Source organism: Budorcas taxicolor, chromosome 25, assembly GCF_023091745.1.
Source record: "Budorcas taxicolor isolate Tak-1 chromosome 25, Takin1.1, whole genome shotgun sequence".
Lineage (NCBI taxonomy): Eukaryota > Metazoa > Chordata > Mammalia > Artiodactyla > Bovidae > Budorcas > Budorcas taxicolor.
The window spans coordinates 40536288-40548325 of NC_068934.1; the positions used below are offsets into that span (position 1 = coordinate 40536288).

General features: G+C 56.3%; 1 protein-coding gene across 1 annotated transcript; it reads left to right on the forward strand.

The window, feature by feature from the left end:
- Positions 1 to 4: 4 nt before the first annotated feature.
- Positions 5 to 11720, forward strand: TKFC (triokinase and FMN cyclase). Its single transcript, XM_052661580.1, has 18 exons — positions 5 to 303; positions 1459 to 1574; positions 3480 to 3669; positions 4625 to 4735; positions 4810 to 4991; positions 6276 to 6354; positions 6633 to 6722; positions 7337 to 7371; positions 7448 to 7532; positions 7619 to 7708; positions 8348 to 8464; positions 8788 to 8907; positions 9069 to 9206; positions 10149 to 10255; positions 10359 to 10462; positions 10579 to 10612; positions 10719 to 10808; positions 11177 to 11720. The coding sequence occupies exons 2-18, from the start codon at positions 1572 to 1574 to the stop codon at positions 11336 to 11338; spliced, it is 1737 nt and encodes a 578-aa protein (XP_052517540.1). The 5' UTR covers positions 5 to 303; positions 1459 to 1571; the 3' UTR covers positions 11339 to 11720.
- Positions 11721 to 12038: the final 318 nt, after the last annotated feature.

The window sequence follows — 12038 nt, forward strand, 5'->3', positions numbered from 1 at the left end:
GAGTACCCGGATGAGGGCGCCCCGTCGCGAGTCTTTCGGTACCGGTGGCGGTTACTGGAAAGGCTGACCCGGACGAGAGCGGGTCGCAGAGGTTCGCCGACTCCTCCTTCTTCCCCGGAGCTGACCCGCAGACCTCATCCGTAGTCCGCTCCCCTCGCCCTTCCCCAGACCCGGTCCACATCCCCTTCTTAGCTCCAGAAGCCCTCGGGGCTGTTCCCTATTTTGGAACCAGAAGATACTGCAGAGGCCCAGAGAGGGGAGGAAGGTGACATCGATTTGTGCACCTCCCAGACTAGAACCGAGGTTCGTACCTCCCTCTCCCTAGCCTTCCCAGTATCTCTAAACCCAGCCCTGCCTGATCCTAGAATGACCAGTCACTCCATCTCACCTGGCGGGCGTCTGGGGGAGGCACTTAGACTGTCCCTTCTCTCCTTTGAACTTGTTTGTGTTTGAAACTTTGTGTTTCAAGGTCCCAGCAGACCACTTCTCCAGCAGAGTTAGTGCCCCCATGGTCTGTGTAAACTCAGACCTCAAACACGAAACCAGAATTTCCCTGGTGAGAACCTTAGTGACCCAGGAAAGCAGTCAGTTAGCCCTGCAGCTTGCAAGCCACTCCACATCAGACAGGCTCTGCAAGGAGTAGAAGGAGAACCACGTGGCTTGGAGCACCTGCCAGAAGGCTGTAGAGGAAGCTGCCCCCATTTTACAAATGAGGAAGCTAAGGCTCAGGCAAATTGGTTTACCCAGAATCCCCTAGGAAATCAGAGGCAGAGCTAGGTGCTGAGGCTGGTGGGGATTCTTTCCATTGCAGAAAGGTGCCTTGAGCTCAAGACACCTCTGAACCTGGCTGAACCAAAAGGAGCTAAAAGGTCTTTGTGATTTACATATGTGATTTCCCACACCCAGGACTTTCAGCCTTGACTTTGGAGGCACTGAATTTATCAGTGGAAAGAACACAGGATTTGTAGAGAAGCTAAACATAAGTTTGAATCCTGGCTGTTGTTGGAATGGCCTTGGACACATCACAGAGCTTGCTGGGTCGGTTTCCCAGGAGGAAGATAGAGCCACAGACTCAGCCATCTCCTTCCTGGTGAGGTGCCAACACTGACAAGAGCAAGTCTGTGAAGATCTTTAGGAACATATTCACTGCCTGTGTGCCCGTGTAATAGATGAAGTTACTCTGTGGGTAACTTTGCCCCTTGGTGATAAGGTGGGCACCACTCCTGAGCATAAGGAAGACGTGTGTCCAGCATGGATCTATCAGCGTTCTGGCAGCCAGGTGCAGAATGTGAACCTTGGTCAGCCCCAAACTCTTCTCCATCCCCAGCTCACATTCTAGAGTTTGGACTTAGATCAAAGTCTAGGGAAGCTCCCTAATTACCAGGGTGCTGGAAGCATGACTGTGCCAGTAGGCTGCAAGTGTCTTCAGCAGTTCATGTTGTCACCCACCTCTTGCAGATTCTGCTTGCCATCTTCACTGTGCTCGGACCTGATTGCACCCACGGGATTGCCCATCTCCCAGAAGCTCAGTGAGACCGTGTGAGGCAAACTTCCTTCAGAGCCGCCCCATCATGGTGAGTCCCATGAGGGCCAGGGCAGAGGAAGGGCACTGTGGGCTTGGGGCAGTAGGTGTGTCAGCCCCGGGCATGTTGCAGTTCCTCACTCCCTGACCAAGAGATGTTGCTGCCTCCTGAGCTTAACAGAGAGAATTATCCTCTGTCTCAAGGCCTGACTTCCCTTCATTTCCCAGCTAGGCCCAGCCCGGTCTGTGGCTGCAGCCTCTGAGTCCCACCAAGGCCCACATGGCCCTGGTCTGGGTCATGCGTTTAGAACATTAACAGCTACCTACTCTGTAATAGACACTACCAGACACAGGAGTCCAGAAGAAGGACCTGTTGTGTCTTCCTGAGCCTTGGGCATGTGTGGGCTTGTGGGATCTACAGTGCAGGAGGCTCAATATGCCCCTCGGCATGCCCCAACCTCATTCTAGGACTGATCTGAAGCAAAACAGCCCTGGGCAGTTGTTGTGAAATCTCTTAGTCGTGTCCAGCTCTTTGTGACCCCACAAACTGCAACACACCAGGCTTCCCTGCCCTTCACTGTGTCACGGATTGTGCTCAAACTCATGCCTGGGCAGACCTGGGTTCAAGTTTCAGCCTACTACTAACCAGCTGTGTGACATTTTACCGAAACATGACCTCTCTGAGCCTTTTTCCTCATCTGCAGATTAGTCGATGGGGTGTTGACCAGACCAGGATCCAGGGGTCCCACATTTGCCTGTGGGAGGCAACTTTCCTTTCTTCTTCCATCCCCTCAGGCCACTGGGAGCCACAGATGGCACTGGCCCCTGACCTCTCCACTGGCTCTGGTTTGGGAATGGTTGCAAATCCCAGGCAGGGCGGACTGTCAGGGTTGGCAAGGGGATCCATTCTCAGAGGGTGGTGGCGTTGGAGGTTGGGCTTGGAATTCAAACCCACTCTCAACTTCATTGCACATATTCTAGTCCCTGGCAGGCTCTGGGAGCCACAAGTCCATGCCTTCACTCGGGCAGAACGTCTGCCACTCTCAGCCTCCCTTCAGCCCCTGGGGAAAGCAGCATGATAAAGCCAAAATGGAACTAGCTTTGGAGCCAGGCTGACCTGGACACTTGCTGGCTTTGTGACCTTGGGCAAAGTCATATAATGCTGCCTGTTTCCTCACTGGGCTAATTTTACTCCATAGGGTTGTTGGAAGGTTGAATGAGATGTGCTTGAAAACGCTTAGAATCAGATCTAGAATGAGGTATGGCTCACTGCCCTGGCCCACCCCCGACCCAGAAAAGGCCAGAGTTTGCGTGAAAGAACCAAGTTCCGCGGGACTTGAAGGCTCAGCTGCAGGCTGCCCTCAGGCCACCAGGGGGCGCTGGGAGCCCGGCCCTCTCTGATCCTAATTGGTCACCAGTTCCACTGTTTGGGACAAAGGCATGAGCCACATGGAGCTCTTTCAGCCAGCTCCAGCTTTTCAGAGCTGGCAGTAGAAGGGACTAGCTCCCTTTTATTCAGTTTTTACTGTATAGGGGGCATACCCTGTAGTTCATTAAATCCCTGTTTTGCTGAGGAAGCAGATGGGTGTGGGACCTGTCTGGCCCCCACCCCGGGACAGGAGCGCCAGCCTGGGGCTTCTCCTCCTTTGACAAAAGGCTGTTGAGCCCCAGTTATTTTTGTGTACTGAGGACTCCAGTCCCCCCATTTTCTCTGTATCAAAGCCGTTCTTCAGGATAAATTTAAGCCACAGGTTAGGCACTGAAGAAAAAGTCACAAATTACGAAGTCATAGAAACATCCACCACATAAAATGATGCCTAATTCAAGGAACCACTGTTCCCTGGAGTTCCTGGGCAGGTATGGGCTAGGGGTGTTAGTCACAGCAGTGTGGCTGGGCAGGACAGGGGGTTGTCCCTGCCAGCTACACCCAGAACCTCCTCCTGCTTCTCTCCCACAGACCTCCAAGAAGCTAGTGAACTCAGTGGCAGGCTGTGCCGACGACGCTCTTGCCGGCCTGGTGGCCTGCAACCCCAGCCTACAGCTCCTGCAGGGCCACCGCGTGGCTCTCCGTTCTGATCTGGACAGTCTCAAGGGCCGCGTGGCCCTACTGTCGGGTGGGGGCTCCGGCCATGAGCCTGCCCATGCTGGTGAGCACCCTGAGCAGAGGTGGGGGGTGGGCACTGGGCAGAGTGGACAGGGGCTGCTGGGAGATCTTTGGTGCCATTAGGAGGTTCAGGATGGAGCCTGGCTGAGAGTTGGAAGCCTGGTGTTGGCTCTGGCTCCCCGCTCCCTTGAGCTGTGATCTGGAGCTGGGCCTGGCCTCGCTGTGCCTCAGTCTCTACGTCTGTAAAAGCACAAGGTTGGGCCAAATGATCTCTCAGGCCTTTCCAGCTCTGAGTGTCAGTGATTTCACAAATCCTCCCTGCCTGCCAGGCCCAGCTGACCTGCCGTCTCCTCCTCCACGAAGCCTTCCTGACTCTTCCAGCCTAGAGCAGTATCCCTCTTCTGAATTCCCAGCCTGAATTTTCACATTCAAAGTGGACTGTCCTGGATTGTTTCCTGTTTAGTGCCAGGCATGTGGACTTTCCCTGAGAGCTCAGGGATGGGGGTGGGGCATGAGGAGGAATAGGGACCAGGCTTTTGTATCCTCTGTATCTTTCCTGTCTCTCTGGCGAATTCATCCATCCATTCAGCAAACATTCCTGAGCACCTGTGCTTGGCACTGTCTGGCCACCAGGGGCGCAAAAGTGACCCAGACAAACGAGGTACCTGCCCTCATGGAGCTTCTGTTCTCCTCTGGGGAGACAGAAACCAGGTAAACACACAAATGAAAGAGATCATTTCAGAGCTTGTAAGTGAGGTAGAGAGGGCAGGAGAGCAGGAAAAAGGAGCAGTGAATAGCTAGGGGTGGAGTGAGTGACTGTTCAGTTGGGAGGTTGGGGAAGACCTCTCCAAGGAGATGAAAGATCTGTGGAGCGTGACCCAGGTGCTCTTCTGCAGCAGGCACACAGTAGGGCTCACCAGGGCATGAAGCCCTGAGCCCCAGGGCCTGCAGGCGCAGGTCCCCACCCAGCATCCTCTCCCCACCTCTCTCCATCACAGGTTTCATAGGGAAGGGGATGCTGACGGGGGTCATTGCGGGAGCTGTGTTCACCTCCCCGGCAGTGGGCAGCATCCTGGCGGCTATCAGGGCCGTGGCCCAGGCGGGCACAGGTAAGCCTGGCCTGCAGGAGGGGCTGCTGTGGGGAGGGCAGGCTCTGATGGGGCCCTGCTGGCTGTTCCCACAGTGGGGACCCTCCTCATCGTGAAGAACTACACCGGGGACCGGCTCAACTTCGGCCTGGCCCGGGAGCAGGCCCGGGCGGAGGGCATCCCTGTGGAGATGGTGGTCGTCGGGGACGACAGTGCCTTCACCGTCCTGAAGAAGGCAGGCCGGCGTGGGCTCTGTGGCACAGTGCTCATACACAAGGTGAGGGTCCCCTCCTGGGACCCTAGCCCTTGGTTTCCAGGCTGCACCCAGCGCCAGATCTTTCCAGCCATCTGTCCCGCCCCCCAGGAAGCCACTGCTTCCCCAGTGCTCCCTGATCCAGGAAGGCACCCCCATCCCCATAACTAGCTCAGCCCAGGTACAGACTTTCATCCTCCCAGCCCCTTCCTTGCCCTCCCCCTACCCGACCTTCCATCACCCAATCCTGTGGCCCTACTCCCCAGGGCCTCCAAACATACCTCCTCCTCCAAGCCCTGCCCTTCCTGTCTTAGCCTTGCTTTGGTCTTGCCTGCTTGCACCCAGGTGGCTGCCGCTGCCTTCTCACCTGGCTCCTCTGCCTGCTTCCTTCCCGCCCCTGCCCCAATCTCTTCCCCCTACCACCCCAGAGGTGTCTTTTAACAGTGTGTCTCTGACCAGGCTGTTCAGCTACAGAAAGCATACCCAGGGTTCCTAGGGTCAGCACAGGCTTTCCGGTCAGGTGCCCACCACACTCTTGCCCCTCCTACCTGGCTTTCAAGTTCCTCTCCCATTGTTCCTATGGTCTCCTCATCCTCCATGAACACCGGTGCCCTGTACTGCTGGGCTGTGGCTCACCTTTGGGGCTTTGCTGATGCTGAATCTTTGGCCTTGAAAATCCTTCCACTGTCCAACCCCCCTTTAGCCTGGCTAACTCCTGCTATTCTGTAGAGGCCCACACCTGCTGTCTATCCTTCTGGGAGGCTTGCCCTCTCACCACGCCAAGCAGGCTAGGACCCCCTGCCTTCAGCGTTCCCATAACCACTACCGTGAACTCCATCATCAGATTCGTCACCTCTCATGAAACGTTCAGTCTGTGCTGTCTGTTTCTCCAACCCCTCCCCAGACCGAGTTCCTCCAAGGTAGGGACTATGATTTAGACACCTTTTCCCCTTTTCAGCACATACTAGATGCTTGGCAAGAAGTGGGTGGGTGGCCAAAGTAAGCCACAATACATATGCCATGGAGAAAGGACTCTAGGCCAAGAGTTGGGAAACTGGCCACCAACTGGCTGTGTGACATTGGACAAGCCACCTCCCCTCTCTGGGTCCATTTCTCCATTTGTAAAGTTCCTCTGGCTCTGGGATTCTTAAGAGTCCTGGCAGTTGCCCTAAATACGGCGGGCCAGGTTGATGTGGCAAGACGAAGAGGTTCCCTGTTTCCAGCTAGAAGCTCAGCCCCAGCCTGTCTTCTGCCTGCAAGTGGTACAGTGACCCCTTCCCCACTGGGGGCCTGTCTCTGCGGGCACAGGTGGCGGGTGCTCTGGCCGAGGCAGGTGTGGGACTGGAGGAGATCACAGATCGGGTGAGCGTGGTCGCCAAGGCCATGGGTGAGTGCCAGCTCGGCTCGGGAAGGGCAGGGGAGGTCGAGGCCCACCTTGGACCAGGAGCAGGTTCCCCGAAGCAGCACAGGAGGCCTCCCAGGGGCTGTGGGAGGGTTTCCTGGGAACGGCAGCTTTGGGTGCCTGAGCAGGGCTTCTCTTCCATCACTGAGATGAAGAGACCGGCGGCCTGTATCAGTGAAGAGACTTCTGAGCTTGCTGTTGCCCAGCTGACGCCTGACGCGAGGAGCAGAGCAGTCATCCCCTTCATAGCTCATTTCTCGTAGGAACCCTGGGAGTGAGCTTGTCCTCCTGCAGCGTCCCTGGTTCCAAACCCACTTTTGAGCTCTCCGCTGATGAGGTGGAGCTGGGCCTGGGTAAGCTTGTGACCCCCTTGGGCTCCCTGGGTTTTTCCAGCATTTTCTACCCTGGGAGCCATCTACTGGGTCCTGTGTGCTCACATGGAGCCATCGCCTAGGGGCTCTGAGGTTTTTTAATTGGGCCCATGAGGCCGCTCTGGCCCAACCTGCCTGATTTCTACCAGCCATTGCCCTCCGCACCCAGGGCTTCGTGTCCCGTGCACCTCCTTGCCCGTGCTCCCACCATTCTCTGGTACCCACGACCCTGCCAAGATGCAGCCCTTCTTTCAAGGGCAGTTCTGAGGCCACCCCAGCTACAGAACTTCCCCTCTTCCTCCCCTGTGCTTCCAGAGTTATGGGCAGAGGCCTCATGTGGACTCTGACTGCCTCCAGGTAGGCTACTTCACTAGTTGGAAGTTAAGTCAAGCTCTGGCTCTCTCCACCACCAAGCTGTAGCTCCCAGAGAGCAGAGACTGTGTGTGTTTCACTATTCTATCTATGTTCCCCAACCCCACACTCCCCCGATACACATGCCTAGCCTAGTGTGGACCACTTAGAAAATGCTGGAGCAGAACAAGCTGAGCGAATCCCCAGGCTCCAGGCGGGTCAGCAGTGCTTGTGTCTGTCCACAGGGATCCATGGGGAGGCTGGCGTGCGCCGGATAAAGGTAGGTGGCCTCCCCAGCGCAGGCTAGCCCGAGACCAGGGCCCCCGACACAGCTCATTCCCGGCTCCCCGTGACAGATGGCGCCTGCCGACGAGATCGTGGCGCTCATGCTGGACCACATGACGAGCTCCTCCAACGCGTCCCACGTGCCTGTGCAGCCCGGTGAGGCACTGTCACACTGTCTGCCTACCTTGCCTCCCCCCTGGAAATGGGGCCCAGGGTCACCTGGGTGTCGTGTCCACCCACAGGCTCCTCAGTAGTGCTGATGGTCAACAACCTGGGTGGCCTGTCATTTCTGGAACTGGGCATCATAGCTGACGCCGCCGTCCGCTCTCTGGGTGAGCCCCACACTGGAATCGGACCTCCTGACCCCCGAGCTTCCTCCTGCCCGCCCTTTGAAGCTGGATGTAAGGAAGGCACCTGAGATGGAGCCTCGCAGTGATGGTCTGGAGCACGGGCTGTGCAATCAGAAGAGCCCGACTTAGATGGCCGTCTGCCACCTACTTGCCAGGAGTCTTGAGCCTGTTGCCTGGTCTGTAAAAAGAGGGTCGTAATAGTAGCTGCCTTAAAGGGTTGTCATGAGGATTGTTGTTTAGTCGCTCAGTTTGTCCGACATTTTTGCAACCCCATGGCCTCCTCTGTCCATGGGGTTTCCCAGGCAAGAATACTGGAGTGGGTAGCCATATGAGATTTAACACACTTAGCAAGGACATGGGACCTGGTAAGAAGAACCCAGTAACTGAGACCTGTCGTTACTCATCTGCCCGCATAGAAGGGACGCCTCCAGGGTATATGGTCATTCAGGGTATCTTTAAAGGAAGCCTTGAGGACAGCTGACCGGCTCCCTGCTGACCTCAGGGCCCCAGCTCCCAAAGTCCTTGTTTTTCTCTTACTCTGTTTCTTTCTCTGATGCGCTGGGGGAAACTGCCCAGAAGCACTTCCCTTCTTTCTCACACTCTCATGCTCTGGTACTGCAGAGGGCCGCGGGGTGAAGATTGCCCGTGCCCTAGTGGGCACCTTCATGTCAGCTCTGGAGATGCCTGGCATTTCTCTCACCCTCCTGCTGGTGGATGAGCCCCTCCTGAAACTGATAGGTGAGACCTGAAAGCTGGGGTCAGTCAAACCAGGGCTCCCTGGAGCTGGAAGGAGCCAACTCCATCAGGGCTGACCATGACAGTTAGGACCCCGTGGAGAGGCCCTTTCTGGCTTCCCCAGCCTTCCCCAACTCTCACTTGACTGTAGAGGAGTTAGAATTAGGCTCCTCCCCCAGGGGCCCTCATTTCCCATGTACACAGTCAGCACTCATTACCCACTTACTGCAGTGGAGGGAACCAGGCCACCAGGTGGGGAGTCCAAGCCCTACTTGATCCCTGGCCAGCCGACCCGTCTCTAAGAAGAGTCATCCTGCTGTCCCCAGATGCTGAAACCACTGCCTCGGCCTGGCCCAGCGTGGCCAAGGTCTGGGTGACTGGGCGGAAGCGGAGCCGGGCTGCCCCCACGGAGCCCCTGGCAGCCCCTGACTCCACTGCTGCAGCAGGTAGGGGCCATGCTCTTGGGGAGGTGGCCCAGGCATTCGGCCTGAGGCCTAACAGCTGCAGTGTGTGCAGAAGGGCGTGCAGGAGCCCTGGCGCCCGCACCTGCACTCTGGTCATATTCAGCTGTGAGAAGAGCCTCTCTTCTGCTGTCCTCCCTTTGCAGGTGCAGCCTCGAAGCAGACGGTACTTGTGCTGGAGCGGGTGTGCACTACCCTCCTGGGCCTGGAGGAGCATCTGAACGCCCTGGACCGCGCTGCCGGTGATGGGGACTGTGGCTCCACCCACAGCCGTGCAGCCAGAGGTTGGTGCCAGGACCCCCCTGGGGCAGGAGATGGGTGGTACGGCACACTCATGTGGAGATGGTGGCATTTCGTGAGTCAGAATGATTTCAAAAGCATTTGGAGTACTCACATGGGGCTGGCAACTATTACTTTGCCAAAAGAGGTCGTCACAAACTTAGCGTGCTTTTCACCTGTTTTCATAAAGAGATACTTCTAGCACTGCAAATGTAGGAAGGTTGTTATCACAGAATAAAATCTTCATAGTAAATAATAACTTTAAAAGTCACTCAGTCATGTCTGACTCTTTGCGACCCTATGGACTATATAGTCCATGGAATTCTCCAGTCCAGAATACTGCAGTGGGTAGGCTTTCCCTTTTCCAGAGATTGAACTGAGGTCTCCAACACTGCAGGTGGATTCTTTACCAGCTGAGCCAACCACAAGGGAAGCCCAAATAATAACTTCAGATTATCCTAAAGGGAAACTCATGCCCTTACTCTTTCTCAGCTTACCCAGACGAGGCAAAAATTCTGAATTATCCAGCGATTATCTTGTTCAATCAAGAAAAATATACTTAGTGCTCACCACGAGTCAGGTGCTGCCCTCAACTCTATGGATACAATAGCTGGAAAAACATTAAAATCACTGCCCTTGTGGCTTATGTTCTGGTAGGAAAGAAAGACCATTAACAAGGTAAATCAGTAAAAGACAAAAAAGAGGGAAGCGAGGAAGCATCATCGCCTGCTCAGTGACCACCAAGGTTGCCATCGGTGACCTGTCCCCGCCCCTCTCCAGATGCAGCAGGACAGAGAGGGGCCTGGGGAGTCTCTTCATGTTGCTTCCCTCAGCCTCTCCTAGCGCCCATTCCTCCCGCCTGGCAGTGAGGCCTGGGTACTTGGTTGGGGTCCAGGCAGACAGGAGGGAAGGTCTCTGAATTCCTTGCCATCTCTATCTACCTACAGCTATTCAGGGGTGGCTAAAGGAGGGCCCACTCCCAGCCAGCCCTGCCCAGCTACTCTCCAAATTGTCCTTCCTGCTACTGGAGAAGATGGGAGGCTCCTCAGGGGCGGTGAGTGCCAACAGCCCCCAGGGGTGGAAGGCTGACACACAGGGGTTCTGTGTTGGCCAAGGTGCCAGGCCAACACCGTGCTCAGCATCCTGGTCCTCCCCAGCTCTACGGCCTGTTCCTGACTGCAGCGGCCCAGCCACTCAGGGCCAAGACTGACCTCCCAGCCTGGTCTGCTGCCATGGATGCTGGCCTGGAGGCCATGCAGAAGTGAGCCAGGGCCCAGGGCCCCGGACCGGGAGTGGGCTGGGGGTGGTGGTTGATGTCACCCACCCCCAGAGTGGTGATAGCCTGTGGTGAGCCTCACTAGTTCTCTTCCCTGCCAGGTACGGAAAGGCTGCCCCAGGTGACAGGACTATGGTGTGTATCTGGCCCAGGCCTTTCCCCTTTTGAGCGTAGAAGCCCTGAATGCCAGTCATAGTGGCAGGGCCTATCCTCAGCCCCTCTCTTCCCTCCCCCTGTCCAGCTGGATTCTCTGTGGGCAGCAGGACAGGAGCTCCAAGCCTGGAGGAGCCCAGGGGCCAATCTGCTCCAGATTCTGACCAAGGCTGTCAAGGTGAGTGAGGCTGGGCCCAGCCACCCAGGGAGACAGACTCAGAACCACCAGGCTCCCATCTCCATGCGACCTTGAACAAGTTCATATCCTTTCTGTACTTCGCTTTCCTCCTCTGACAATGGAGAATACCTATCTCAGAGGGTGGCTGGGGACTAGAGAGATACATAGGGTCCCAGCAATAGGTCTGGGACATAGCAGGCCCTCAGCAAATGGTGTCCCCTTGTCCCTGCTAGTGGTGGGTGGGCAGTGACCTCTCCACCCTGGTGACTGTGCAGAGGGTCCTGGCAAAGCTGGGACCCCAGGGTCCATGGCAGGAAGGAAGCCTGATGGCTCCTCTTTGAACCTGCTCCCACACCCCCATCCCTCAGAGTGCAGAAGCCGCAGCCGAGGCCACCAAGAACATGGAAGCTGGAGCTGGAAGAGCCAGTTACATCAGCTCTGCGCGCCTGGATCAGCCAGACCCTGGGGCGGTGGCAGCCGCGGCCATTCTGCGTGCCATCTTGGAGGTCTTGCAGAGTCAGGGTGTGTGAAGGCCTCCATGGGCCTCAGGGCCTCTCTCACTGCTTTCCCCAGCAGCCACTGTCACTTCTGCCTTCTTCCGTCCTCCCCTCCCTCTGGCTCTTAAGACCTGTCTTCTGCATTCAACAGGATCTCCTCAGCCAGCCTACAGATCTTCCACTGCAGAAACTGCAGGCCCAGAGTGGGTGTCAATGCATTCTCCCTCTTCGGGGAGGGGGCAGTTCTAGGGTCACCGGGCTCTGCCTCCAGTCAGTTCTGAGCTTTAATAAGGCTTTTCCCTGGGTGGCAACACAGCCTTTAACTGGTGATGCTAATTTGGTTTTGAGACTCCCCGTGAAAGGTCTTCTGCACACGAACTGAGCCGGTGTGGAAAAGCCAGCCAATAAACAACACTGAAGCAGAAAAGGTGTGCTTCCTCTGAAGGACCTTCATCCAAGCGTGTGAACAAGTGGGCCCACTGATGCCCTGAGGCTCAGAGCTCAGCCCCCATCTCCTCCCACCTGAGGCCCGAAGGCAGGTTCTGTGCAGGTGGGCCAACTCCACTGGGACCCGCAGTCTGTCCTTCCGGTGCACACACCATCCCGGACAGGTGTGCTTTACTCAGCTGTAGACTAATAGATTCTTCAGAAATCAAATGGGCAGGTGTGTCACCAAAAGGAAAACAAATCACCATACTCTTTTAAGGATCAGCAGAATAGAAACCATGGTTAG

Bases quoted from the DNA above. Each gene is read 5' to 3' on its own strand.
- TKFC (XM_052661580.1), top strand. The intron at 6,723-7,336 runs GTAAGCTTGTGA...GTCTGTCCACAG, and splicing joins TGAGGTGGAGCTGGGCCTGG to GGATCCATGGGGAGGCTGGC. The intron at 9,207-10,148 runs GTTGGTGCCAGG...ATCTACCTACAG, and splicing joins CCACAGCCGTGCAGCCAGAG to CTATTCAGGGGTGGCTAAAG.